Source organism: Pseudopipra pipra, chromosome 1, assembly GCF_036250125.1.
Source record: "Pseudopipra pipra isolate bDixPip1 chromosome 1, bDixPip1.hap1, whole genome shotgun sequence".
NCBI classification, from domain to species: Eukaryota; Metazoa; Chordata; class Aves; order Passeriformes; family Pipridae; genus Pseudopipra; species Pseudopipra pipra.
Window position 1 is genome coordinate 151,341,761 of NC_087549.1, and position 26,050 is coordinate 151,367,810.

The 26,050-nt window shown below is 41.5% G+C and overlaps 1 protein-coding gene and 1 long non-coding RNA gene across 4 annotated transcripts in view; one reads left to right on the forward strand and one right to left on the reverse strand.

Annotated features, from left to right (window-relative positions):
* The window catches only part of DLEC1 (DLEC1 cilia and flagella associated protein), a 34,750-nt gene extending 19,375 nt beyond the window's left edge, over positions 1-15,375 (reverse strand). For 2 of the 3 annotated variants that reach the window (XM_064639108.1, XM_064639107.1), the window contains exons 1-16: positions 14,989-15,375; positions 13,475-13,615; positions 11,557-11,713; positions 10,964-11,074; positions 9,717-9,877; positions 9,236-9,450; positions 8,919-9,000; positions 8,486-8,573; positions 7,529-7,702; positions 6,662-6,798; positions 5,687-5,779; positions 5,352-5,442; positions 4,239-4,401; positions 2,353-2,545; positions 966-1,024; positions 298-472 (exon numbers count right to left, since the gene is read on the reverse strand). In XM_064639108.1, the coding sequence (XP_064495178.1) occupies positions 298-472; positions 966-1,024; positions 2,353-2,545; positions 4,239-4,401; positions 5,352-5,442; positions 5,687-5,779; positions 6,662-6,798; positions 7,529-7,702; positions 8,486-8,573; positions 8,919-9,000; positions 9,236-9,450; positions 9,717-9,877; positions 10,964-11,074; positions 11,557-11,713; positions 13,475-13,615; positions 14,989-15,273 (2,325 nt within the window). In that variant the 5' untranslated portion in view covers positions 15,274-15,375. Of the gene's footprint in view, positions 1-297; positions 473-965; positions 1,025-2,352; positions 2,546-4,238; positions 4,402-5,351; positions 5,443-5,686; positions 5,780-6,661; positions 6,799-7,528; positions 7,703-8,485; positions 8,574-8,918; positions 9,001-9,235; positions 9,451-9,716; positions 9,878-10,963; positions 11,075-11,556; positions 11,714-13,090; positions 13,269-13,474; positions 13,616-14,988 lie in introns of those variants that run through there. The other variant, XM_064639116.1, reaches the window with a different exon arrangement.
* On the forward strand, positions 15,355-21,171 carry LOC135404425 (uncharacterized). The gene is made up of 3 exons (XR_010425667.1): positions 15,355-15,524; positions 15,679-15,834; positions 20,946-21,171. It is a non-coding gene; the product is annotated as an uncharacterized LOC135404425 (long non-coding RNA).
* The last annotated feature ends 4,879 nt before the right edge of the window (positions 21,172-26,050 follow it).

Sequence of the window (26,050 nt, forward strand, 5' to 3'; positions counted from 1 at the left end):
TACACTACAGAAGTGACAAGCAATACTTAGTTAGTGACCCAGAAAAGCACTCAGAATAGTAAAACTCTGTGCTATCAAACTGGAGAGATGAAAAATGAACAAAGGCTGCTGCCTGGAGTGTAGAGCTGAGGGGGCTGGGTAGGGGATTTCGGTGCAGACCCTCCTGGAGTCATGGCCTCCTTTAAAAACATTTCAGGAAAACTAAAATAACACAGACCATCTGATATCTACTAATAAAACCTATGACATCTAGTGACACAAAACACACCATAACAATGAAGTCAAAAGCAAACAAACCTTAAATGTTTTTCTGAAATTTACACCAATGAAGTTTTCTCCAGGGATAATAATGGCATATGGTTCCAGAAGAAAATGAAATGGTTCTGTTGATCCTTTAACTTCTATTTCCAGTGCTATTACATCCTCTACTTTGCATTCTGGGATGTTTTGAAGCATTCCCTCTTTTTCTAAACTTTGGGAGAAATATGGTAGAATCATTAAACATCTTAAACTGGTATTAAATTGGATCCTGCCTTTTAGTTGCCAGATGAAAACTGAAAATCATCAAAAGTTTCTCAAGTACAGACTGTCAGTGTGCAATTAGCTCAGCCTGGAGACAATTAAAAACTTCATCATTCTTTAAGGTTGTCCCAGTCTGTCCATGAACAAGTATTTATGTCACAGACTGCTGTGACAAATAGTAATAACAGGAAAATCTGGAAAACAAGCAGATAAAATGACAGTATTATCTTTTCCCAAGAGAGGAAAAGCCAGGGGTAGGCATGTGTTTGGGCATGAGGGAAGGTATCAGAGATGCTCTTTGTACCACAACTAGTTGTGCAGATAAAATTCTTTATACTTGTCAGTCCGTCACCACCAGAAAGAAGAAAAATCCCAATAATTTAAGGCAATAGCACAGAGAAATTTTGGCTACACATCTTACTGGGAGACATTTCTCAGCTTACCAAGGTGATTCTGGGATGTCCCTCAGTACCATCTGAATCACACTGTGGTAACTCTGCAGCTATACAGATGAAGGAGAAAACGACTTTAATGTCAAGTAATCAGTTATGCTGAGGATTAAAAAAAAGATGGAAAAGTAGTCCACATGTAAAGGATGAATGATCATCATCGGAGTACTAAACTCTGATAAACGATATTCAAACTCTAGAGTTACTAAAAGAAAACACGTTTGACTGCAAAATATTAAGCCAGATTCTGATCTCATAGTGTATGGTTCCAAGAAAAATACTCATTTTTGACATGCTTGTTATTATTTCTCTGGTATATTGCATACTATGCACAAGCATCTGCAAAGGCTCCCCAACTTAAGCTCAGTCCTGCTGTACTAATTTAAAAGTTTCTTCTAACTGCTCCAGGGTATTTTGCTTAATTGACCATCAATCTGATCTTGAGTAAGAAACACGACTTTTCCATCATGGGAAGAGAATGCCTTCTGTATTCTAATGGAGGGGGAAAAAAAAGGAAACACAGAAGCAGGCCTTAAATCTGTAGGGCTTTGCAAAAGCTTCACTTGTTTGTAGACAGATATTAATTTCAGTGTATACTTTAATTAAATATATATTCAATTAACTAATTAAAGTATTTTTAAAAAGCCAGCTAGTTTCTTGTCCATACATATTTAAGGTATTTCTTATGTCTGTCAATCATCACAGCATGGGATATTCCCACTCTTGGGCTTACTTTGGAACAAGTTTCTTTAAATACAGTGAGCTCATGCTCCTTATTTACAGGGACAGAGAAGGAGAAACTAAGAGAACAGTCACTGGCACAGCTGCATTCCAACATCCTTGCAGCCCTCTTTACCCACAGCTGCACACCAGCATTTCTCTGCCAAAGGCTCCTACTATCCCCCTAATTTACCACTCAGCTGTTCACAGGGCCCATTTCGGGTCAAAAAAGCTACAGCTGGAAACAGTTTAAATAATCCCTGTTTGCAAATCAACTTATTTAGGCTGCAGTAGGTATGGGGCACATCCCCAAAGCAGAAGGGGAAGGGTCAGGAGCTGGTGGAGGAGCTCCTAGAGTGGGGAGGGGGGTAACTTCACCAGCCAGCACAGCTGCAGCTACAAGGATGTGCCCATAGTTTCAGTGTAAAACTAATTGTGTCCAGTCAGTCCCAAAAATGACATGAGATCAGAAACTGTCTCACATTTTGCAGTCAAAACATGTTTTCCTTTAGTAACTTTTTCTACATTTTGAACACTGTTTATCAGAGCATAGTACCAGCTAATTAAATTTAATTTAGAAAAGTTGCACAGCAAGGATTTTATGACTTGCATAAAAATACACAGCTGGAGTTTGTAGATAGGAAGGAATCACGAGCCATACCTCCTGTGGAGTGTAAGTGAGGATAAACTCATGATCTGCACAGGGAAGCAAAACTCCCTGCTCAGGATTTAGGGAGAAGGCTGACTCTGTGTCTTGATTGTCTTCGACCTTCGTAAAGTCTGCGGTTCCTTCTGGTATTAATGGTTTCAGATTAGGCTTTCTTATCTGCCAGAAGAAGGGAAGTTCTACAGGGCTGCAAAAAGGTCAATAAACAACAAAAAAAGCTATGGTCAACAAATCAGTTATTTTTGAGCAAAATGTTGGGAGAAAATTTCCAGAGATTTTTTCCATGTAGAAAATTCATCTCTTTACAAATTACAGGGGTTTCACTTACCAGTCTTTGTGAGCTACAAAGCTGATGAGACAGCATAGAGTCAGAACATATAAACTGTACAAAGAACATGCTAATATATGAAAGTAAATTATATAAATGTTTAAGATATGCTAACACTTTCTTGCCTTACTTGACTTGTCATATAATCCAGCTTTTAGGAAACCCTACAAGGATCTGAGATGAACAGGGCTGTTCCTGCTAATACCAGTATGTTTGCCTTGGATCACTGCTGATGATCTACATCAGATTCTGAATTTAATCCAAGTGCAAGATGTGGTCTTTAACATGTCAACAAACACAATGGCTTCAGATAAAATTATAGCCATGGCTCTGCCATACTGTTTGCAATCCAGAAAAGGTTGCTTAACTGGGTTGCTTCAGCAGAAGGGTATTCCATGGAATGTCTTCACTGGTTTGAAAACCTTGACATGCTGACCTCAAAACCTTTGCCTTACTAAGAAGGGGAAGGACACTGGAATTTGAAAGTATCACTGACAAATCTGGACATTTACAATTTCTTGTATCACTTTCTGTAGCAGAAGAAAGGTTTCTCTTTCCTGCTTCTGTGGAGTTTACTCTCAGCCTGACACAAATGCTGACACCAGATGTGCAGGGACTGCTGTGGGGATTATAGCACAGAGAAGATGTGGAAATTGGCACAGTCACATCCTTTGTCACTTTACAGTGCCCAGTTCACCAAATCACACTTTCTTTACCCAAACATCAGCCTGTTCTGGCATTATGCACCTGTGATTTCCAGGCCACAAAACAAACTGTCAGATATTCACTGTAGCAAGTAGCAATTTACATTAATGTACCTAAACCCAGCACTGACCTACTCACTGCTTTGATGTCTGCAACCTCTAACTGCTGCCATCATGCAAGAGTGCACTTCTGTTAATTTTGAGCAAAATCAGGATGCCACTATGTTCAGTACGATGTAATTATCCACAGGGACATATTCCTTGACTTCAAATTGAGTTTATATTTCAGTCTGTTAGGACTCAACAGGAGGAGTCATCTGAGAGTTTTAATACAAATTGATTACATTGGGCTCCCATACTAATTAGTGGAGATCAAGTGGAGTCCAAGATGTATTATGACTTGTTCTATGGGAGACATCTACAGTCAGAATTGCACCCTTGGAAGTATCTATTTCCCTGCACTATGAAAGGAAAAGAGTCCTTAGCTCAGTAGCATAAGAATATATAGGAGACATGTAGCATTAGATAAATCTCACCTGGATCACCCTGTAAATATTTCCTGCAACCATCCATATTTATGAATCTTTTGGAATTGTAGATTAATTTCTACTGAAGCAAATATATTGAGCTTGGCTAATGGCTGCCACAATGTCTGATCTATGCACAACGTTCCCACTCTCACAAGTGTATCCTTGAACCTTAATTACCAAAGAACTGGAGCAAAAGGAAGCAAAGCTGCTGCCCCAAGTTTATCAAGTGCACGAAGGTTTCTCCAATACAGTCTCACAAATGAGATCCCTACCAGTATGTCCAGACTGCAGAGCATGACTGTAAGAGTTGCTACATACGTGGAATTCCTTATAACCAAGCTCTTCTCCTCGCTGGTGTGTGGGTTTTGGTGGTCGAACCGGATGAGATGTTGTGCTGTCACATCAGTAACTTCACCCAGCTCAGGTTTGCTTTCTCCACCCGTGACGAACAAAAGGTCCAGAGCAATCAGCTCTCCAACCCCTTGAAGAAATATTTTGGTGCTACTGTTTACTATCTGCCCGTGAACACAGTTCACATCACTCATTGACAGCAAATGCCAGTCACGGCCATTACTGATTATATCTGGCGTTCCCTCAAGTTTCAGAACTCCAATGTGTTACTTGTACAATGTTTTCCTGATGTTCTTTGTTTATCAACATATATCAACACAGGCTTTTTCTTCATGAGTTTAACAGACTTGGATTTTAGGGCCACGGCCTCAGCTCACACCAGCATTGTTTCACTGAAGCGAGCAGGGTGTTTACATGGCTGACAATGTGGCTCCCAGATGATTTGAGCAGTATATTAAAATTAAAATAAGCAGCAAACGCACTATTAAAAAGTCTATATCCAAGACTTTACCACAGGTATATCCAAAGGAAATACCTGTGATAAAGTGATTCAGTAGACTACAAGTCAAGCTTCCTGTTATAGCACTCACAGTTACATTACAGAACAAACACTAATGTTTACAAGAACTTCAACTGGTTTCATTAGCTAATCCAAAGACTGCCTGTCTCTCCTGAATACCCTCATACAAGATGTGCCCCAAATTTTCTTCATTTCTGCCCTGTTGCAGCTGATGTTTTATAGTTTGCCATGTTATCTTAACAGATAGAAAAGTCAAAGAAATTAATTGCACCTGGCAAATGGGGGTTTTTTTCTGCTACTTGGTGACATTTTACATTGGATTTTTGGCTACATTGGGTTAAAAGCTCGGTGCTTTCTGAAACCCATGTATTTCCTGCACTAAGAAAGGAACAGTATTAACAATAATAAAAAAATGCTTAGCATTTAACATCATCAGGGGATACAGTATTAATCTACTGACATAAAATGTTACCACCACTTCAAACCATCAACCACCACTCACATTATCTGAGTATCTACGGAGTTACGAATGTGAGCTCTGAAAGGTGCCAGAAACAAACCTGTAACTGTAACATCATTGACTGGACAATTGTCACACAAAAGGGTGTATGTTTGCTGTGAGGCCTCTGGCAAAGAAGGGAAAAACAGGACCTGAAAGAAAGGGAAATAGCAATGTCTGTAACTGATTCTCTTGTGGAAGCAATGCAATAAGTGTTCACTAAAGGACAGTTTTACTGATTAGTAATTAAATCTTACATTTGCAAAAAACAGTCAGTGTCATTTTTTGCTCACACAAACCCAAATTTGCAAGGTCCAGCCAAGATCATCTAAAATGATCTTGCTTGCTAATGTGTTTGGTAAAGTATAAAAGCTTTCTCTAGCACTTAGTACTAACCTCTACTGTTTCACTCTGCCCTGGAATCAGCTCAAAAACAGCAGGCTGGATCCCAAAAGGATCTTGTGTCACAAAATCAACAGTGGCAATAGCCTAAGGTGTTTAAAAAAAATTAACAAATTAAATTGATCAGGTTGTTGCTTTTAAAATACAAGGTTACCTAAAAGAGGTAGTGTATTACATCACTGTTTAAACTCTTACCATATTTTTTTTTTCATGCACCTCAAAAGAAAGTGGCTTTTGTACATGGTTTAATTAGAAAAAAAATGCTTTATGCTTTATAATGACCTTGGTGAAAGTTGGGGGGAAGGTTCTGTCTCCAAACACAAATGGCAGTGTCAGGAGCCCTAATATTCATGTTCACAGCAGAACAGCTCTGCCTGAGCACAGGGACTCTCTCTGTTCCTCCATGTTTATGTCACTTTGAGTTGGAGCTGTAAAATTGCAGGAGGGACAACCTGGCCCATCAGCCCTTTCTCCAGCACCAAAAATGCCAATCTGCCTGTCACATCTTATCTTCTTTGTCCCTTTCACCCACACCCTGGTTTGTGATGAGAAGCTAAAGACAGAGCAGGACTGGAGCGAACTACAGGTGCAGCAAGGTCACTAAGGGATATCTTTGGTGGGGAGGGGGAAGAAATGAGCTCAAGCAATGCTAGAACTGATTGCAATTCTATTTGCTTCAAGGGTAAGGTTAAAGTTCAAGCCACTTTTCCTTTCCCTAATCTATGCCTCAGTTTACCTCACCCCTGAGCAAGAAAACTTCTCCCAGAGGCAAGCCAGAGTAGAGGGTACAGACATCCAGGGAGATTGGTCTTGAGGATAAATGTGAATGCCTGAAGAAATGGCACAATATAAATGTCTCCAGCAAGGCCTTATGACTTCTGTGCTAATATACCATGACTAGCTCAAAATGCCTTCACACCAGGGCACTTGTACCACACCGTGTCCTCTGTTTCCCTTCTAGTCGCTCACCCCAGGATCAGGAGGTGGCCAGGCTTTCTTTGGCATTATAGAGAACTTCCCAGTCCTAACGCCCTCATTTCTGCACAAAATTGGTGTTGCTTTTATTCCTCCAACAAGGCAGGGACCACAATCTATAACCTGAGGCACTGCAACAAATAACACAGAAAATCAGGCTCCAGAGGCAGTGAAGGCTGCTGATTAAATAACTGTTTACAGACATTACTGCATGTGAATATGCCAGGTTTTGCAATCCTATACCCTCCCCAAATTCTTTCCATTTGAAAGTTGAACAGTGTGAAGTGTACATTTCTACATTCACTTTACATTTTAATGGTGTTTCCTACTTAAAGATTATTGAATGATAAAAAGTAAGATGATTTTTTAAAAAGCTCAGTGTAACAGGTAAGGTGAATTTACAAAAAAATCAAAGCAAATTTTTGCAAAAGTAATCCTGGTTGGTACAGTTGAGGTCAGATATCTGAGAGGTGCAGGTATGTCATATCCATCTATAATTAACATCACATTCCATGAATATTAATTAATAGCATCAAATAGTTATCATTAAGTCATAATTCCATAATATTTAGGACTAGTAATTACAGTTGTAGTGGTAATTACACAGACCCAGAAGAGAGGCTCCTACTCACTTCTCTAATAGCGTGAAAAGAAAAGAGCTTAATGAATAATTGAGGAAAAACTTGACAGGATTGCATTTTAATAACTAATAAATCTATGATGAGTGAAAATGAAATAGATATCAAAATGCAGAAACTGCACTGCCAATTTTTTCCACATTTGTTTTGTGACACAAAATTGAAGACAGTCAAATAAAAAAACCCCACCTTTAGAAAAATTTAAGATTTGGACAATACTGACATGTTAATACTGGAAGTGATACTTTAGCTTGGATTGGGATCAGAAGAGGTTCTGATGATTGAGTTTCCACTAATATATGATCTTCATAATCTCCCAGATATTCAGGAATAAATTGGACTGTATACTGGCATGCCATCCCAGGAGCAATCATTCCACCCTTTCCTGGGAATTTTCCTTGTGGGGGGGGAAAAAAGCAAGGAATTAAGAAAAATTAAAACCTCCCGAAGTTGGCACTTGTATTTACAACCACATCTCCCTCTGGAAAGGTGCCTGTAAACTTCCCCCATCTATTGCCTAAGTCCAGCTGATAAAAAAGAGTGAGCACAAGAGGCCTGGCAGTGCAATCTGTGGACGTGCACATCCTCCACAGAGCTCAAGATGTTTTTTGCCTGAAATATGCTTCTCATAACGAGGAGAAACATGGAGACATAACACAGTTTTCCTTTGCCACAAGACAAAAATGCCTTACATGGAGGCATCTAACTTTTAAATATTCCTCCAATTCCTGGGATACCACCATCTAATACCTCTTTAGGCAACCTATCCCAGTGCCTGGCTATCCTATCACAGGAAAGATATTTTTCTTAACTTTCCTCTAACCTATCCTTCCCTGCTACAACTGAACTGTGCTACTTCTTGCCCTCTCCTGCTAATTTTTTTTCAGTGGAAACTAAGTCTGTTCCTAGATGGACTTTGGATAAGACTCCATGTAGGTATTCCATGGATTCATTTCAATCTAACATCAAACACTTTTAGTGTTCTTGAATTCCTCATTAGACCATTTGAATCTGCTTGTGACTTGCATGTGAATGTCATAAGTCAGCCTTCAGTTCCTAAAGAACTGAGCACTATGGAAAACAGAACCAAACAGAGCATCTGTGAAAAATCTTTGTTCAAGCAGATAAATTAGATTTTTTTTATGTGTTAACATCTTATAAGCAGAAAAAGAATCCTTACCTGGCAAAATGAAAAATGCTGAAGTAGAGGGGGGGATAAGTCTCATATACTGACTTGTTGAAGTGATGTTCTGTAGCTCTATGGTCACCTTCATTTAAAAAGAAAATAAAAATGCTCCACTGTATTTATCCTCACTCATTAGGTAGGAGTAACTACTTCATCATCACAATCAACTCAAAAAATCTCAGTTTATTCAATAAAGGCTGAATCAGATACTAACAAAACAAAGCAGAGATTGAAAAGGGTCCATTTAGTTTTCACTGGTTTGTGTCAGCGGCATGGAAGTTAAAGGGTCATAAACTCAATATCAGGAAGAAACTCTGCCTTTTGTTAAAATTCAGAAAGCCAAAAGATTAGGTGAAATATGTAGGTCCAGATAGGACATAATAGTAGTAGTGGTGGTAGAATTAACTCTCTACAAAGAAGTTCTCACCTCATAGACCAGCCCAACTTCATCATAGGAAAACAGAACAGTAGGTGGATTGGCAAGAAACACGGGAACAAATGACGTAACACTGAAAGATAAAAAAAGGAGACGTTCTCTTACTGCCTCATTCTCTAAATACTGATAAAATGAGAAATTGCAAAATGTATCCTTTGGCAAAAACAAAATGTCATACAGACATACTTTGTTTCCTAAGAGACTATATAAAACATTTAGCTTGAAATATCTGTGTGTAAATCCACAGTAATTCTAGAGTGGAGCTGTGTGTGCTCGAGCTCAGGATCCAGACTGTAGGTCATGCATACCCTTTGGCATCTTCTGCTCTTCTTGTGGCTATGATTTGGTCCACTTTTTCTTGAGAAATGACCAGAGATTTGCCTCCATGAAGAGTATTTAGTGGGAAAAAGCGTGGGTTCTTCAAGTAATTCTGCCCTTTCTCAAGTCTGGTCAGATCCTCACTTACTCCCTCTGCTTGGAATTTACTCTCTTTCCAGGCTGGTTTCCGTGAGGTTTTAGTTTTCTTTGAAAAACAAAGAGATCGTGGTGCAAAATTAAACATGGCAATTTTGAGGATGATGAAAAAAGTGATTTGTACATGTCTAATTAAAGCTATTAGCAATAAAAATTAATATATAAATAAGGTATTTCTCATTTTTTTTTATCAGATCAAATACATCAAGTATTGGAGCCAAACAAACAATGGATTGATATTCACCCTTTGTTACAGGAACAGCAACAAGCCTTACAGTTCTGACAGACTACAACAAATACACCTGTAAAATGTACCTTACTTATTTTTGTAGTGTAGTAGGTGGAATCTGGAGTTGAGGGCAGAGTTGAAGACACACTTGTCACGCTAGGAGATAAGTACACAACGTGATCCAGTGGAAAAGGGACACGCTGCTTACAAATAAATGTCTCTTTCAAGTATCCAGGTTCTGATTTTCCTGTAGTTCAAATAAAAAAAAATAATTCTACAAGAGAAAAACATGAATGATAAGCACTTGGTCTAAGCATAGGTGTATGAATTTATTTTAAGTCTTGTTGATGGTAAAAATACACTTTAAATCTTCTAGAATTTAATTTACGTTTATAATTTATTTTGCACATGAAAAGCTTAGGGCTTTAATAAGACAGCTTTTAGAAATACTAATTAAACAAGCTATATATGAAGAAAGTTAAATTACTCCCAGAAAGTTATGCTAATCTTACAAGTGACTGGGACTTAGAATGCCCTGTTCAGTTTACAAAAAGATCTATATGATGGATTTATGACAGTCAGAAAACTGACAAAAATAGGATGTACCATCTAGTCCCATGTTCTTATAGCTAGACAACAAAATTGACACCTCAGAGGAAACTCTGGGATGTGAGAGTTTTAGCTTTGTTTGGAATTACAGTGGAAATAAAAAGAACACCAAATCTTGGAATTTCTGATTCAGCTCATAACTCAGAAATGTTTGTTTTGATCAGATGATACTAAAACCTTTTGCTCACATGAATAAAAGAGGTAAAGAAATCCTGACATTGTCCAAAAGATTTTTCTTACTGATCTTACTGATCTTGATTAGCAAACAAAACTGATCTATTTCCAGAACTGGAAAATTTTAAACCCAAAGTAAAGAATACAATTTTATTTCACTGAAAATAGTTTTTACTTTAATGTAACCACTTTCCTTCTCTGTATACAAGATGTAGTTGTAGCTTTGTGCTAATGAAATTGGACAGAGGCAGGACACTCATTAATATAGTTTTTGTGTCAGATGGAAAGAACTGCAAACAAATCTGCAAACACCATTAAATATCATATTTAAGCACATTTAAACTCAATAATTTTGAATTTATCAATTATATTTTGAGAATGCGCCTTCAGTGGAATTTTATGCTTAAATTACTGGAGTCCCTTCTGCTTTGGCAGAAACAAAAAAAAAATAAAAATAAAAAAAAAACATACTCAGGTCTGCTACATCCTCCAATGCTTCAATTATAGAGTGTTCCAAAAAGTCTAAATTTCTTCCTGCTTTAAAAGTTACCTTTTGGTGCTTTAGTAAGAGGCAATTTCTCAGTGATGTAATCATCAGGGCAGATTAAATTATTTTTTCTGAGAAGTTCATTATCCAAAATCCGCCTAAAAGAGGATGCCACTGCAACAGTAAAGCAAACAATCAAAAGTCAATCAAAAAAAGCTAAATATTACCCCCTTAAGATGCACTACCTTGATCTGTCCAAAGTAATGTTGTTTTTATAATTCATCCCTGTCAGGTAATATTTTTGGATAGATGAATAGTCTGGTATTTTAATCCCAAGACTTGGAAATGCATCTCCATGATTCTAACTTCAGTTCAAACCCAGCTAAGCACCCGTTGGAGAAGCGTTTAATCTCTGTTTGCTGCTGCAATACACCAGGTGTGTATGCTTGTACTGTTTAGGTGGTAACCCATCAATCCCAAATTTAATACCTGGAAAATGACCTGGTTGTTTAGTTTCTCAGTGTCAGACAAATGTTACCCCACTTGAATCTCTGCACAAAATCCTTCAGAGTTGCTCTGTTAATGTAAAGCCAACCCCAAGTTGGTTTCCAGGTACCCTAAGCATGTACTGGGGAGAGACATTCCAGAATCCTCACCTGGTGGAAGTCCCATTTTGTGGAAATCTTCCCCTGCCTCTGCCTTCATCTGGTTTAGGATCCTTTCATCTTCAGCTTTTGCTTGGATCTGGGCCTGAACAATCTTCTTTTCTGCTTTGTCAGCTTCTGACAGTCGGCTCTTATACTCAGCAAGGAGCTGCCACGGGCATGGGTGAACACAGAGAAGGTTGAGCTGTTACAGTTAAATGTTTTCTATCTGTCTTCTGAGAGGTAAACAGAGATAGTTTGGTAAAACATCACTTTACAAGCATAAACTGGCCTGCTAAAACACTGTCATTCCTATCTGGGTCAGAAGCATTGCCCAAGAAAAATGTGTGGAAGTTGAGGACATGCTCCCAGGACAAGAGAAATATATTTTACTTTCTATGAGACAGTAGCTGCTGCACTGTATTTTGCCTGTAAGTGTAGGAATTAAATTAAAATGGGCAGTCCTAGTGAATGTAAAGGCCAGGTTGGACGGGGCTTGGCCTGGTCTAGTGGAAGGTGTCCCTACCCATGGCAGAGGGGTTGGAACAAAATGATCTTTAAGATCCCAAACCAGCCTGTGATTTTATGATTCTGTGATTCTTTTCTAATTACTAGGAAGGTTTCTAAAACTCAAGAATATCCCAACAATGACCTGATGTATTTTGGATCACTCTGCCCAGCGTGGCAAGTGCTTTAACAAGCACAACCTAAAATGAAAAATCCTGCCTCAAATAGGTATTGATGTAAGTTAAAGAGAGAATTCAGCAAAGGTGCAGAGACTCACAAGACCACCAGCAAGACAAACTGATAGACATTCATCTCAAGAGCACCTGCAGCCTAACTGAGATGTAACAAGGCTTTACAACTTTGATGTAACAAGGTTTAACCTTTTGGCTCATTTAACAGAATTACATCACAGACTCACAGACTCACGGTATGGTTTGGGTTGGATGGGACCTTAAAGATCATCTCATTCCAAACCCCTGCCATGGGTAGGGACACCTTCCACTAGATCAGGCTGCTTCGAGTCCCATCCAGCCAGACCTTGAACACTTTCAGAATTAAATGATTTCCAGTGATTATTTCCATTACATAATCCTATTTGGTAGGGGTTTTATTAATAGAAAAGACAGGACATATCTCAGCTCAAATAAGATGCTTCCTCCTTTCCTGCTCATTCTGGGATCCCTCTGCTGTCAATGGAATCCAGTAGACAGTTTCACTCCATGCCAAAGTTGATACCTAAAATGGATCAGGTGGACTGTGCCCTAAAAGTGCTTGCTTGGTTTTTTCAAATTTTATTTTCTGATGATGGCGAGAGCATCGAGTGACCAGTCCAGCAGTAACATACATAATAGTCGTGTACTGTCAAGTTGAAATTAATCCTATTCAAGCAGTCCATTGCAGAAGTACTCATACATATTACTCAAAACATACTGTGTCCACTGATACACTATTAAATTAGTCAGAAGAAATATAAAACTTCAGATTTTTCATCTCTGATAACCTTCATGAGGGTATGATGACAGAAAATGGAAAAAAATACCTCTTGCTCAAATCATCCAGCAACAGCCTCTACTTTCATACTCTGACAGCAGCTATTGGAGGGATGACAAGATGGGAAGTCTGGGACACTGACCAGCAGGTACAGGGAGAAGTTGTCAACCGGTTCAATAGGCATTTAAAGGGCTACTGGTTTTACTGTTTGTACTGTGTCTGAAAAGCTGTCCAGAGACAAGAATATCATGAAGGATCACATGGATATTAATTTATAGGAAAGGTTCTGTGGGAAACTGTTCTCAAGTGTATTTCCATTAAAATGTCATTTTTAACATCAGCATCCGCCTTTTTATTTTATTTTAGAGAGGATATAGAAATTACAAAGTAGTGATTAAAGAATTCCAAACTCTGACTTGGTTTGGACTTGTACCTGCTCCAGCTCATCTGTGAAGCCCTCATGATCAACACTGTCTCCTTCTTGTAACTCGATCCCAGTTGTGTCCATGTCCACCCCAAAAACATCTCTGGTGTACAGGTCCCCAAAGGCTCTAGCCAGCACGTGGGAGATGTCCTGGGGAGAGAAAATGAGGATGTTTAGTGCTTAAAGCCTTAGACAGGATGGGAAGAGATCCCTGGGCATGTGTTAATGTCTGGAATTAGCAAATGGAGGAGGAAAAGTGGGGGGAAAGGGCTGGGAAAGGTATGTGGAAATGTGTGTGCATGTGAACACTGAGGTGAGCAGGGAGGCTGTGCACACAAGGCAGTGCAGACACAGACATGGTGTGTCCTGGCTGTACCTGGAGGTGATGGTGATGGACATGGGGCTCTGTGAGCACAGAGCACGTGTGTGTCATGGTTTGTGCAGGGATGGGGCTGTGTGGGTGGGGTGTGTGTGAGAGAGAGACAGAGCATGGTACGGGGATATACGTGTGTGTCTGTGTGTCAGGCCTTGTGCTGGGTGTGTGCCTGTGTGTCCCAGGGTGTGTGCAGGGGTGTGTGGGGGTGTGTGGGGGTGTGAGGATGTTTGCAGAGGGGTCTCTGTGTGTGTCTGTGCGGCTGCAGAAGGGTCTGTGTGTAGGGGTGTGTGTGTTTGTGTGAGGCTGTTTGCAGAGGGGTCTGTGTGAGACTGGGTGAATGGGGGGGGTGTTTGTGTGTGTTTGTGTGAGGCTGTTTGCAGGGGCAGTCTGTGTGTGTGTGCCTGTGAGTGTGAGGCTGTTTGCAGAGGGGTCTGTGTGAGATTGGGTGAATGGGCGTGTGTGTTTGTGTGTGTGCAAGGTGGTGTGCATGTGAGGCTGTTTGCAGGGAGGTCTGTGTGTGTGTGGCTGATTGCAGGGGCGTCTGTGTGTGCAGGTATGTGTGTGCAGGTGTGTGTGTCTGTGAAGCTGTGTGCAGGGGGGGCTGTGTGTGTGCACAGGGGGGTCTGCGTGTGTTTGTGTGTGCAGATGTGTCTGTGTGTGTGAGGCTGTTTGCAGGGTCTGTGTGTAGAGCAGAGAGGTCTGTGTCTGTGTGTCTCTGTGCGTGTGAGGCTGCAGTGGGGTCTGTGTGAACAGCAGTGTGTGTGCGCTCAGGGGGGCCTGTGTGTGTTTGTGGGAGCACAGGTGTGTGTGTGTGGTGGGGAGTGAGGCTGTTTGCAGGGGCTGTGTGTGCAGTGAAGGTTTGTGTGTCTGTGTGTGTGTGAGGCTGTTTGCAGTGGGGTCTGTGCATGCAGGTTTGTGTGTGCAGATGTGTCTGTGTGTGTGAGGCTGTTTGCAGTGTGTGTGTGCACAGGGGGGTCCGTGTGTGTGTGTGCACATGTGTGTGTGAGGCTGTTTGCAGTGTGTGTGTGTGCACAGGGGGGGTCTGTGTGTGTGTGTGTGTGCACATGTGTGTGTGAGGCTGTTTCAGGGTCTGTGTGCACGGGTGTGATGCTGTCGGGGGGGGGCGTGTGTGCCCGTGCTGTGTTACCTGCGAGCTGGGCTTGGGGCTTCCCATAGCCATGGCCAACCCAGCATCGGAATCCTGCGAGCTGGGGCTGGGGCTCCCCTCAACCATGGCCAGCTCGGCGCTGGAATCCTGTGAGCCGGGCCTGGGGCTCCCCTCAGCCATGTCCTCTGAGCCGGGCCTGGGGCTCCCCTCAACCATGTCCTCTGAGCCGGGGCTGGGGCTCCCCTCAGCCATGTCCTGCGGGTCGGGGCTGGGGCTCCCCTCACCCATGTCCTCTGAGCCGGGGCAGGAGCTCCCCTCAGCCATGGCCAATCCGGCCTCTCCTCAGGTCCCGCCGCCGTTGCCGAGTGACGGTGCGGGCGGGCAGGGCACGGCCGGGCGGGGTAATGGCGGTCGCCCCCCTTCCCCTCCCCGGGCGCCATCGCCCCTCACACCGTCGTCGGCGCTCTGGGGGCTGAAGGCGGCACCTCCAGGCTCCTCTACCCCGTCTCCCCCTGCCATGTATTTTTTAGTGAACTTGTAAGGACGAGGAGCCTTGATAAGAAAGGAAATAAAACGTTGGCTTGAAAGCTGGGGAGGGGATTTGTGCTTTTGGGGGCGTCGTGAGGGTATATGGGGGGGGGGGGGCTGGCTCGCCCCTCCGCCGCTGTGCAGATGGTGGGTTGGAGCTGAGGGAAGAAGCCAAATCCTCTTTTGTTTCCCCTCACGCAGCACGAGGAGCATGGGCTCATCCCTGCCGCTGGAGCCGGGCCGGGAGATGGGAATATTCATCATCGGCCCCAAACCCATCCATCTCCCCGCTCTGCCTGCGGCGCCCTGGCTGTGTATGCTGGTTGCTAACAACAGCCGCCGGCTCCGCTGAAACAGGTGATATTTGCCATAGAAACCATCCTGGTGTAGATTTTCTCCTTGTCCTGCTGCCTTTTTTTTTTCTTTCTTTCTTTTTCCTCCCTCGCCTCTTCCACTCTTTTTGCTCAGATTGAAGGAACTGTGGCCCCCGGTGCTTCTCCATCATCGGGCTCCATCGGGGTTTGCAGGGATTGGAAGTGGAGGATGGCAATGTAACAGCCCCCATGGAAAAAGAAAAAATTACAAAATTAATTATAATTAACCAAACAGGTGTTGTTGCACCATCAGATAAGCCAAAGGCTGGGGCTGCAAACCCCACAGCAGCCGTGGGGGTGTTTGAAATTCGACTGGTGTTTGTAGGCATGAGGGCTTGAGACTACAGGGTGTCACCAGCTTTGGAGCTCCCCAGAGTCTGCGTTTGGAATAAGACTCCAGATTAGACCCAGAGGCACTGTGTGTTTTTAGTTTCCCTGTTAAAAAAAAAAAAAAAAAAAGAGAAGCTTGACAAAGGGAAAGCTTGGCAAATCTGCAGTATCTCATTCCAAAGGCTAAGGCAGAGAAATCGCAGACCTCTGACATGGGTAGGACCAGGTACCTGTGTTTTCCAATAGAAAAGGTTTCATAGAATCATACAATTGCTGATTCACTTGGAAAAGACCTCTAAGATCGTTCAGTCCAACCATTAACCCAGCACTGCCATGTTCACCACTTAACCACGTCCCCAAGGGTCACATCTACACATCTTTTGAACACTTCCAGGGATGGTGACTCCACCACTTCCCTGGGCAGCCTATTCCTATGCTTGACAACCCTTTCAGCTAAGAAATTTTTCCTAATATTCAACCTAAATCTCTCCTGGCACAACTCAAGGCCATTTCCTCTGGTCCCGTCACTTCTTTCTGGGAGAAGAGATCAAACCCCACCTGGTTACACTCTCCTTTAAGGCAGTTGTAGAGAGCAAGAAGATCTGCCCTGCACCTCCTTTTCTCCAGGCTAAACAACTCCCTCAACTGCCCCTCATCAAACTTGTGCTCTTAAACAGCTTTTTTTCTGTGCAGGCTCATAGATGTGTCCTTGCCTTTAAAATCAGGCTGGAGCATCCACATTTTAACACATTTCCATATCAGAATTACAACTTTCCTCATCATGTGGCATTACAGTCAATTATAACATATGTTTGTTAACTAGAATATTAATAAACTCCAGCATTTTAAAAAAGAATTCTTTTCCAGCCTTTAAAATGGTGACAGTAAAGCAGATGTTTTTGTTTAAAATAATATATAGATGCACATGAAAACTGACAGTGGAAAAAACTTTCTGTACTTTCATCTTTACTGTCTTTCAGTAACTTGCCAAGCACATCATCTCAGTTTAGAAGCTCGATTTTCTTTTTCAAACTACAGTCCATGAAATCTGGAAGTGCAGGTGAGATCCATCTGCCCAGCAGCCAACTGCAGGATCAGAAGGGAGGGCTTAAACACTGGGCCAGAGCAATGCACAATTATTTCCCATATGACACTGGTGTAATTTTCCTTACATTTCCATTTTTATGCCATTATCATTTACTCAGATAGACTTGAAAATTAAACGCCACTGTTCCTTGTGTAAAGCTGTTTAATTCATATATATATACACACACACATTTCCATATAAATATGAAGAACAATTTGCATATATATCATCTTCTTTAGCACCAGTATAAGATATTTAAGTTCCAAAGGCTGAAGAGAGACTCATGAGTATAGGAAATGGAAAAAAACCAAAACAATCCAAACAGAAACTTTATCCTACATATATTACTGATACTTAACAGAACATTTTTGTATATAAATTAGTCAGATATGATTTGAATACAAACAAGGAGCTCAATTACTTAGTAAGAGATGATGTGTACATAACTACATTGCAGAGTGGGACTGTATCTTATATTTTGTACAAAAATATCAAGCTCCATATCAGTTTTATTTACCTTGCTCCTCTTTTATCAAAAATACAGACAGATGTTATGTCCTTGGTCTGCAAGTCAGCCAGTATATTGCTTTATATATATATTTATAACCAATGGATAATTGTGTTTGTCTAACTATAATCTGAAATTATTGTCAACATGTATTCCTTACATTTATAAATACTGGACTAATAATAATATTTTTTCACTAAATCAGAATAGGTTGCTGAAAAGTTGATATATTTATCTTCACGGTGACCCCAAAATCTTCACTAATGTCAGTGGACTTCCTTAGAGAGAGAGCACTCACTAAAGGGATTCCACTCACTTGATATTTGAAAGGTTTCTTTGAAATGATGAAATTTAGGACACTTAAAAATATAAATAAAAGGTAAAAGTTCTGCTGAGCGTGCTGCCCCCACTGTATTAATACAACAGCGTGGATTAATTTGGAAATATGTACCTATACATATCTCAAACGTAAATATAATTCAAATTTTGTATCTAGCTATTTATATAAAAGATACACAAGATATTCTTGGATTATATATTGATTTTGTGTAAAACATAAATCCATAGGGTTCAGAATGCATCAAGACTCTGAATATTTTTTTGATATTTTTAGTATTTCCTGACAACAGGACATGACATGCAGAATTCAGGTGGCATCCTTGAGATGCAGGAAAGCAAGGGAACTGATACTGCAGCGCTGCCTTTTACTGTAGAATTGCAGTGTTTTACATACTTGCATCTGGGCAGCAGAAAATTATTTCTAGTTATTTCTATTTTTTTCTAAGTTTTTTTTTTTTGGTTTTCACGAAGCAATTCCCAAAAGTAGACTGATGGATGATTCGCTTTGACACTGCTGCCCTCCAGTGGTCCTGTTAAGGCTTCCATGTTTTCAGGAAAGCCTTTAAAAACAAACATTGTATTGAATCTTTGTTTTGATCAGGTAACTGAGAAGGTATAAATATTTACATCTATGCAATCGAATATTCTCTTGCCAGTGCATTAGGTAAAGTGTTTTCATTCACTACACTGGCAAAACTATTTATTATCCTGTAATTATTGCAGATGCAGGCAAACAGGTATGACTGGAATGCAAGTCTCCTTTGTGTGTTACCAGATGTCCCTTGAAGAAGAGCTAAAAACGGCATCCACAGAATGACTTTAAAACCCAAGTAAAATTTGGAAAATGGAGAAACAACCTTTCAGTTTCAGGTGAAAAACGCCAAGCAGCTGAGTTTCTGAAAGCTGGCTTCTCCCACTGCACTGCTTCCCTGACTTGCCAAAGTTGTTTTTTTCTTCAAATGTCCTGGTTAGTTAAAAAACTATCCGTCTCTTACAGCTCTCACCTTGCTGGCTGTACTGTGATCATCTCCAATCCAGTTTGAAATAAGCTGTGTCTGGCAGTTTTCCACCTGGATATTCCTCATTATTTTCTCTCTTAACATGTGTGGGGTTATTTTGTGACTCTCTCCTGACGTGAGTCAACCATTTCACTTGCTTCCAGTTCACACTTCCTGACTTCAAGCATTTCTTTGTTTCCTACACTTCTTTCCTGTACCTACAAGTCTGTCCCTCACCAAAACACGTCAGTGGGTATTGCCATACTTCTGCTGAAATACTCACACTGGAATTTCACTCAGGCCACGTGGGATTCACAAACCAGACACACCCAGCAAGCAAGAGAAGCATGTGGAAAATGCATTCACAAAGGGGCCAGTCATTCCTTTGCAACAGCAGATACATCACTCTCTAATTAAACTGGAAATGGGCTGTGCCTCCGTGCAGAGATCCAGAAATCCTCAGTGATACCCCTCTACTCAGAGATCCTCCACACTACCTCTCCACACAGAGATCCAGAGAGTCTCCATGATATCCCTTCATGCAGAGATCCACAAATCCTCCAGGCTACCCCTCCACACAGAGATCCAGCTGGAGGGTGCAAGTGTAGATGACACTGTCACTCTCAGGCAGAGCAGAACAAGGGGCTCCTACTCCACTGACATATTCCTGTGTCAGAGAGGATTATTGGATCACAGTCTGACCTTCTTTTGTCAAAAGCTATGCCTCTAGCCCCAAAACAGTTCACCCAGTAACAGATTCTGTTAAAATGGGTCGTTTTCATTCTGTGCTCTGTGACTAGCTGGGGTTCCACCAATTGTTCGTAAGGAATCTGTGAAAGCTAACAAGGAAAGCAGCTTCTGGTTAGATTCACAACCCATACTTTCTGCTTATGGATATGCCTTTTTCCTCCAAATTAACAAATAAGGTTAACATTTTCACACTCCAGAATATTTTTCCCTGTGGTCATAAAGGCTCTACTCAGTGCAAGTTTTGGTGAAAATCCATTTCCTGGCACATCACCTACGTGGTGATGGACCACAGGCTTCATTTCTCCAGATCCTAAGGACTTTGCAGTAATAAAATTATTTAATTGATGCTGAATACTGTTCACCTGCCCTTCAGGGGCATCACTGAGGAGATGTCTGTATCTGAGACCTACACTGCAGATTCCAGGTTTGCAGATATATATATATATATATAGATAGATAGATATATGCATGGACTAGGTTTGTGTGAGCTTCTTCTGTCCTGGAAGCAATCTGGCATGGCATGGCAGAACTCCACTACAGCTAATTTATGCTGCTGGGAATAACCCACTGATTGACACTTTTTAGTAGGAAATATGTTTCTCTCTTTCCTTCTGGTTTTCAGTTCTTTTGGAAGCTCAGCAGCCAGGATTTCTATAAATGCAAAAAAAAAAAAATCATCTTGGAAGAGGAGAAACTTTTGCTTTGTTCCTTCTACTTGTCTCCCCACCCTTGGCAGCTCCTGTCTGAGATCACCCTACTACTTACTTTTTACCTCTTGTGATTTACCTGTTTGGGCTCATTCAGCCAAGCCATGTCTACCAGAAAACCATGGCATGGGCTCGTTTTGTGCTGTTCCAGTGCCTTTACCAGATTTTCCCTCCTTGTCTTGTAATGTGCAAAAGAAATTAAACTCCATTTTTTCTTACCTTTATCTGGTAAGTTTTCTTCTCAGTCTCCTGTCATCGAACTTCCAGACACAACATGTTTGCAGATGCTCCTCTGCTCTCCTGTTTTGTGTGCCGGGTGAAATAGTTAAAGGGAAAAATGCAAATCATTATTCCATGTCTGTCTGTGCTCCACAGGTCCGTAATGTGAGAATGTGCTGAGCCAAGGCCCTCGACTGTTAAAAGATGGGGCAAAGTCTGAATATTAGGAGTAGAAGAAGACAGGAAAGACCCACTATACGCCTCCTATGTGGTGCAGAGCAATGAGGAATTGCCACCTAATTCAGAAGAAAAAGGAATCCAAACACCCCCAATATGAACCTCAGGAGAAGTGCTTATTAAATTTTACCTTGATTTATTTTCACCTCCCTGAAAACTGCCAGTTTAGGCCAAGCTCCAAACAATATCTTTCCTGGCTATGTCGTTTCAGGGTGATGAATGGAGCAGGTTTAAATAGATTTTTATCCCTTTATCCTCAGGAACTCGGTCACAGACAAATGACCCAGAAATCCAGCTGAGTTAGGACTGCAGAGCTGAACCAGAACATCTTGCTTTAGTCATAGAATCATGGCATCATACAATGGTTTGGGTCGGAAGGGAACTTAGAGATATTCTAGTTCCAATCCCCCTGCCATAGGCAGGGATGCCACTGACTAGATCAGGTTGCTCCGAGCCCCATCCGACCTGGCCTATCCCAAAAGATCATCTCAAAGAGACTGTTCACCTTGGGACAACATGAATATGGAGTGCTAGAGCTACCTCCAAAAGCCCTTGCAAGGGTAGGATGGGGCATAAGTGAATTAATCACAGGCAACACAGTGTTCTCTGCTGCAAAGAGCTGGAGTGCAAGGAGAGGACAAGGAGAAGGCATGTGGCTGGTGCAACCTGGCCCTGGTGATAGGAATGAAAAGGAAATGATTTGGGTTTCCTAAAGATGGCCTGGTCTCATTTTTGATTCTCACTGCAGACTAGGATGAATCTCCCTGGAAATACTGTCTGTAAGAGTCAAGATAACTCAGTATGAGAGAAAATCCATCCTACTGGGATGGGAGAGTGCAAGAGGTGGTGATGTCCTGAGGGCATGCAGAGGCTGTCATCAGCAAAAGGTACAGCTGTGTTATCACCTCCCTTTTCCAGCATATTATTTCATTTTTGCTGGTAGGAAAAGATAAGGCTGGCTCAGCCAAACCATCAGGCTTGCATGTGCTTTTCCATGTGAGCCCTGCAGTGGATCAAAGACAGCAAGGAGGATCAAAGTGGATCAAAGACAGCTCCATTCACCAGGCATGTACATGCCTACAAAATCAGGATCTCCTTTCCTGCCCATGCTGGCAGGACACATTCAGTGGGACCCTTGTGATGACACAAGGGATAGGTTGTTTCCATTTAACTTCAGTTATTGCCATCTAAATGGCCTTTACCAAAGGCACTGAGACAAGGAATGGCCCTGGTGTGGAGGTCCCAGAATGACTGGTTTTCTCCCCATTGGGCCCTGCTGTGACCCACACATAATAACCCTTCTGTTGAGCTGATTATTTGTGTTTGCATCGTAACATATCTCTAGGCAGGCTATTCCAAGAGCTGCTTCGATGATCTTTTAACATTTCTAACACAGGAGTTTCCTTGGGAATCTGAGCAAGGAAAGGTCTCCCAAGGGAAGGTTTTGCTCTTGGGATAGTGTTGCCTGCAGTTGCCTCCGTGTCATGTAAGATGCCCAAGGATACAGAATACGTTTGCCAGGGTCTGGAGGATGTTGGTGTAGGATCTGTAGGGACTGACAGCCTTCTGAAGCAGAAGCAGGTGGCCAGCTGGGACACCCTGCAGCACTTGAAATGACATGGAGACTTCTGGGTTTAGGCAGCCAAGTATTGTTTTTACAATTGTTAAATTCAAGGAGCAGCACTTTTCCCCCCTCTGGAGCACTCAGACAGATCTATCTGTGACAAAATAGCAATCAAAGTATGACCTAAAGTGCTACACTGTACCATGAAATCCATTAAAGTATTAATTTTGACCTGGAAACATTCAGTTACCTCACACAAGAAGTGCCTGCATTTGAGGGCTTCCCCATTTTTTTCATATTCAGCAGAACGGGTGAATTCTTCTTTTAATTGCACTTGGCCTTAAAAAAATGCACTCCTGCAGCACAGAATTATCCCTCATGCATTAGAAGGTGTGAAAAACCCTTCAAAAGCTCATTGTACCCTGAGCTGCAGCTGGCACCTTGGAATTAAAAGCATCAGGTCTTCATCCTCATTGGAGTTAAAGAATACAAGGCGTAAACCAGTGAGAGCATGTCCCATCACATCCTGCTGGTGTGGTTGTGTGCTGAGATTCCACATGGTTGCAACACTTTTGAGTGAAACTGTTCTTTAAGCAGCCAAAGCTGGTTTGTTTGGTTGCCTTCTGTTTTGGCAGAGCAGCCGTTTTTACCTTTCATCTAAAGAAGATCCACCACCAGTAAAAGCAGGAGCGTGTCAGCTATTTCTGCAGAAAAATAGATGTCCATGGGGATTTCTCACCTTCTGCTCCACCAAGAGTGAAGAGAGTGAAGTTTTCAGGATTCAAGGATCACATGGTGGGCACAAGGGTAGCTGACAGCATCATTTGGACTAGGCGGATGAGGGAAGCCCCGAGGAGCTTAGGGAGGAGCCTGAGATGCCACAAACCCAAAGGCAAAGCAGTTTCAGAGCTGTATTCTCTGGTTCTTGTGCAGCCCACAAGCTCAGAGCTGGGATCCCACCAGCAATATTAATAGAAATCGTGTAGCTCCGCATTTTAGTTTCCGGGAATTGTTCCCACAGGCACGTCCGTGCGCAGTTGCACAAACCAGGTCTCCTGCAGCCCGAGGGGGGTTCGTGTCTGTGTGAAGGCTCTGCTGGTTGAAGTGCCCGACAGCAGGAGCAGGAAGGAAATGAGTCATTCAACCTTTCTGCTTTGGCTGCACCAGGCTTGCAAAAATGATGAGGAGGCACCAAAACCCAATAAAATACTTCCTTAATGGGCAACTTCTATGGCTTTCTGCACCCTGATATCCCCTTGGTGTTTTCTTTCCCAAAGTCCAAATAACACCACCAGCCAGAGAAATGTGGCTGCATTTGATTGCATCAGAAGTATAGATGGATGATTTTGGAAGTGGCAGTTGCAACTTTTTATATAAACTTGAGTTCTACCATGCACTTCAAGCAAAGGTTCAGTATTCCCTTTGTAATAAAGATGTAGTGTGTGATCTCAGACTTAAAACACCACCTCCCTGAAGGGTATTTACTCTGTTTTGAGATACTTCAGCATCTTAATTTGGTCCTCTTCGTTTTTTTCAAAGGCTCCTCTCTCTTCACTGACAGTTTATTGAACTGTGCTCCTAACTTTCATCTTATGAAATGAAACTAGATCCTAAAAGAAGCCAAATCAGAAGTGATGAATACTCTTTTTGAAGACATTTGATGAGATTTTACAAGTTCGTCCCTTTATTCATTTAGGAAATATGTTAATTAAAAAAATAATCTAGTAATAAATTGCCACCTTGTCTGATGTTTTTTGGTCCTAAATTTTGTATGTGTCATTCTCTTCATCTCATGTCTGGCTGTTCAAAGATCATGGATGATTATAAATTATCACCAAAAATGCTGGCTGTCCATTAGGACCCTGGGAGACACAGGAATTCCTCACATACTTTCTGCACAAGCATCTGCTCTGTAGATTTTAGCAATTAAAAACATTTTCATACTGAACATTTCATGTTCAGATGGGGCTGGAGGGAAGTCTGATGTCACTGATCTTGTGTGAAGTGTAGTTTTAACTCTTTGGGAACAGAAATAAAAATGCCTTACTTGGAACATCCCTGATTACCTGTGTTGCACATTCTAGAACCACAAGATCTTCATGTGCAGTCTAAACTTGTGGGGCATTCTTACATCTACTAGGATTTTCTAAAATATAGGTGTAATTCAGACTTTCCATCTTTTCTGCCCATTTAAAAGTCATGTGAATTGGCTACAATGAAAAAAGCCACAATTAGGTAATGATCTGAACAATTGTATCTAATTATTGTGATTATCCCAGTTGCAGAGAATTAAGCTGACAGATGAAGTATATTAAAAGGAACCATTATGACATTAATCATCAAGCCTCCTCCATACTTAACCCAGTGCTGGGGGCAGGAAAGAGGCAACGGTGCAAGAAAGAAGAGACACGTGTCAAGCATTCCTGACAGCAGGTGATTTGGCCTGGTGACTGTGGCCTTTAAAGGTTGGAAATGTGCTAACCTGGATGTTAGTGGTTGTGAAGCTCAGTGTCTGTGCTCCGTTGGGATCTGGGATCATAGAATCAAAGAAATCACTAAGGCTGGGAAACCTCCAAGCTCATTGAGTTCAACCATTAACCCAACACCTCTGAGTTCACCACTAAACCAGGTCCCCAGATGCCACATCCACACTCCTTTTGAACACTTCCAGGGATGCTGACTCCAGCACTTCCCTGGGGAGTCTGCTCCAATGTCTGACCGCTCTTTCAGAAAACAAATTTTCCTTGTATCTAATCTAAACCTCCCCTGGTGCAACTTGGGGCCATTTCCTCTCATCCTGTCACATATCAGAAGGAGCCATTAATGGATAAAAGTGGCAGGACCCTGGGACCAGTCTCCTGCTGTTCTTCTCTCCTAACAGATAATCACTCCACTTAATGTATTCAAACCAGCAAGTCTAGTACATCACTAGTTTCCCCAATTAGGTGATTGTTTCTCATTCATGTGACAGTAACTTCATATTAATGGTCAGACTCACTAAATCATTGACACAGTTATAAATCACAGCATTGTGGGGCTGATCTGTGCTGTTTACTGATGTGCTGAACTGAGAAGCTGATGAAATGTAGGCATGATGTTTTCTTAAAGCTTCTCATTCATTGTTAATAGATGAGATTTTCTTAGCTTTAAAAGAAAGTCTCTGGGGTCCTCTCTCCCCAGAAAGTCTCGCTATAAGTGGTTTAGACTAAATGTACTTTTCTGTACAACTCTATAGTAAAGATATTTTCACTCTCCCAAAATCAAAATATTTAAAGTCAGGGAATTTAACATTAGAGGGCTCACTTAAACCTACACTTGTTAAAGCATAGAAATGCACAAAAATGACTCTCAGACACTCATAAATCTATACTGTAGTGACAGAAATGAGGCAAACAAATATAAAATGAAACATTCAGCACAAAATTAGTCTGAAGACAAAATGAATGCAATGTCTAAATAA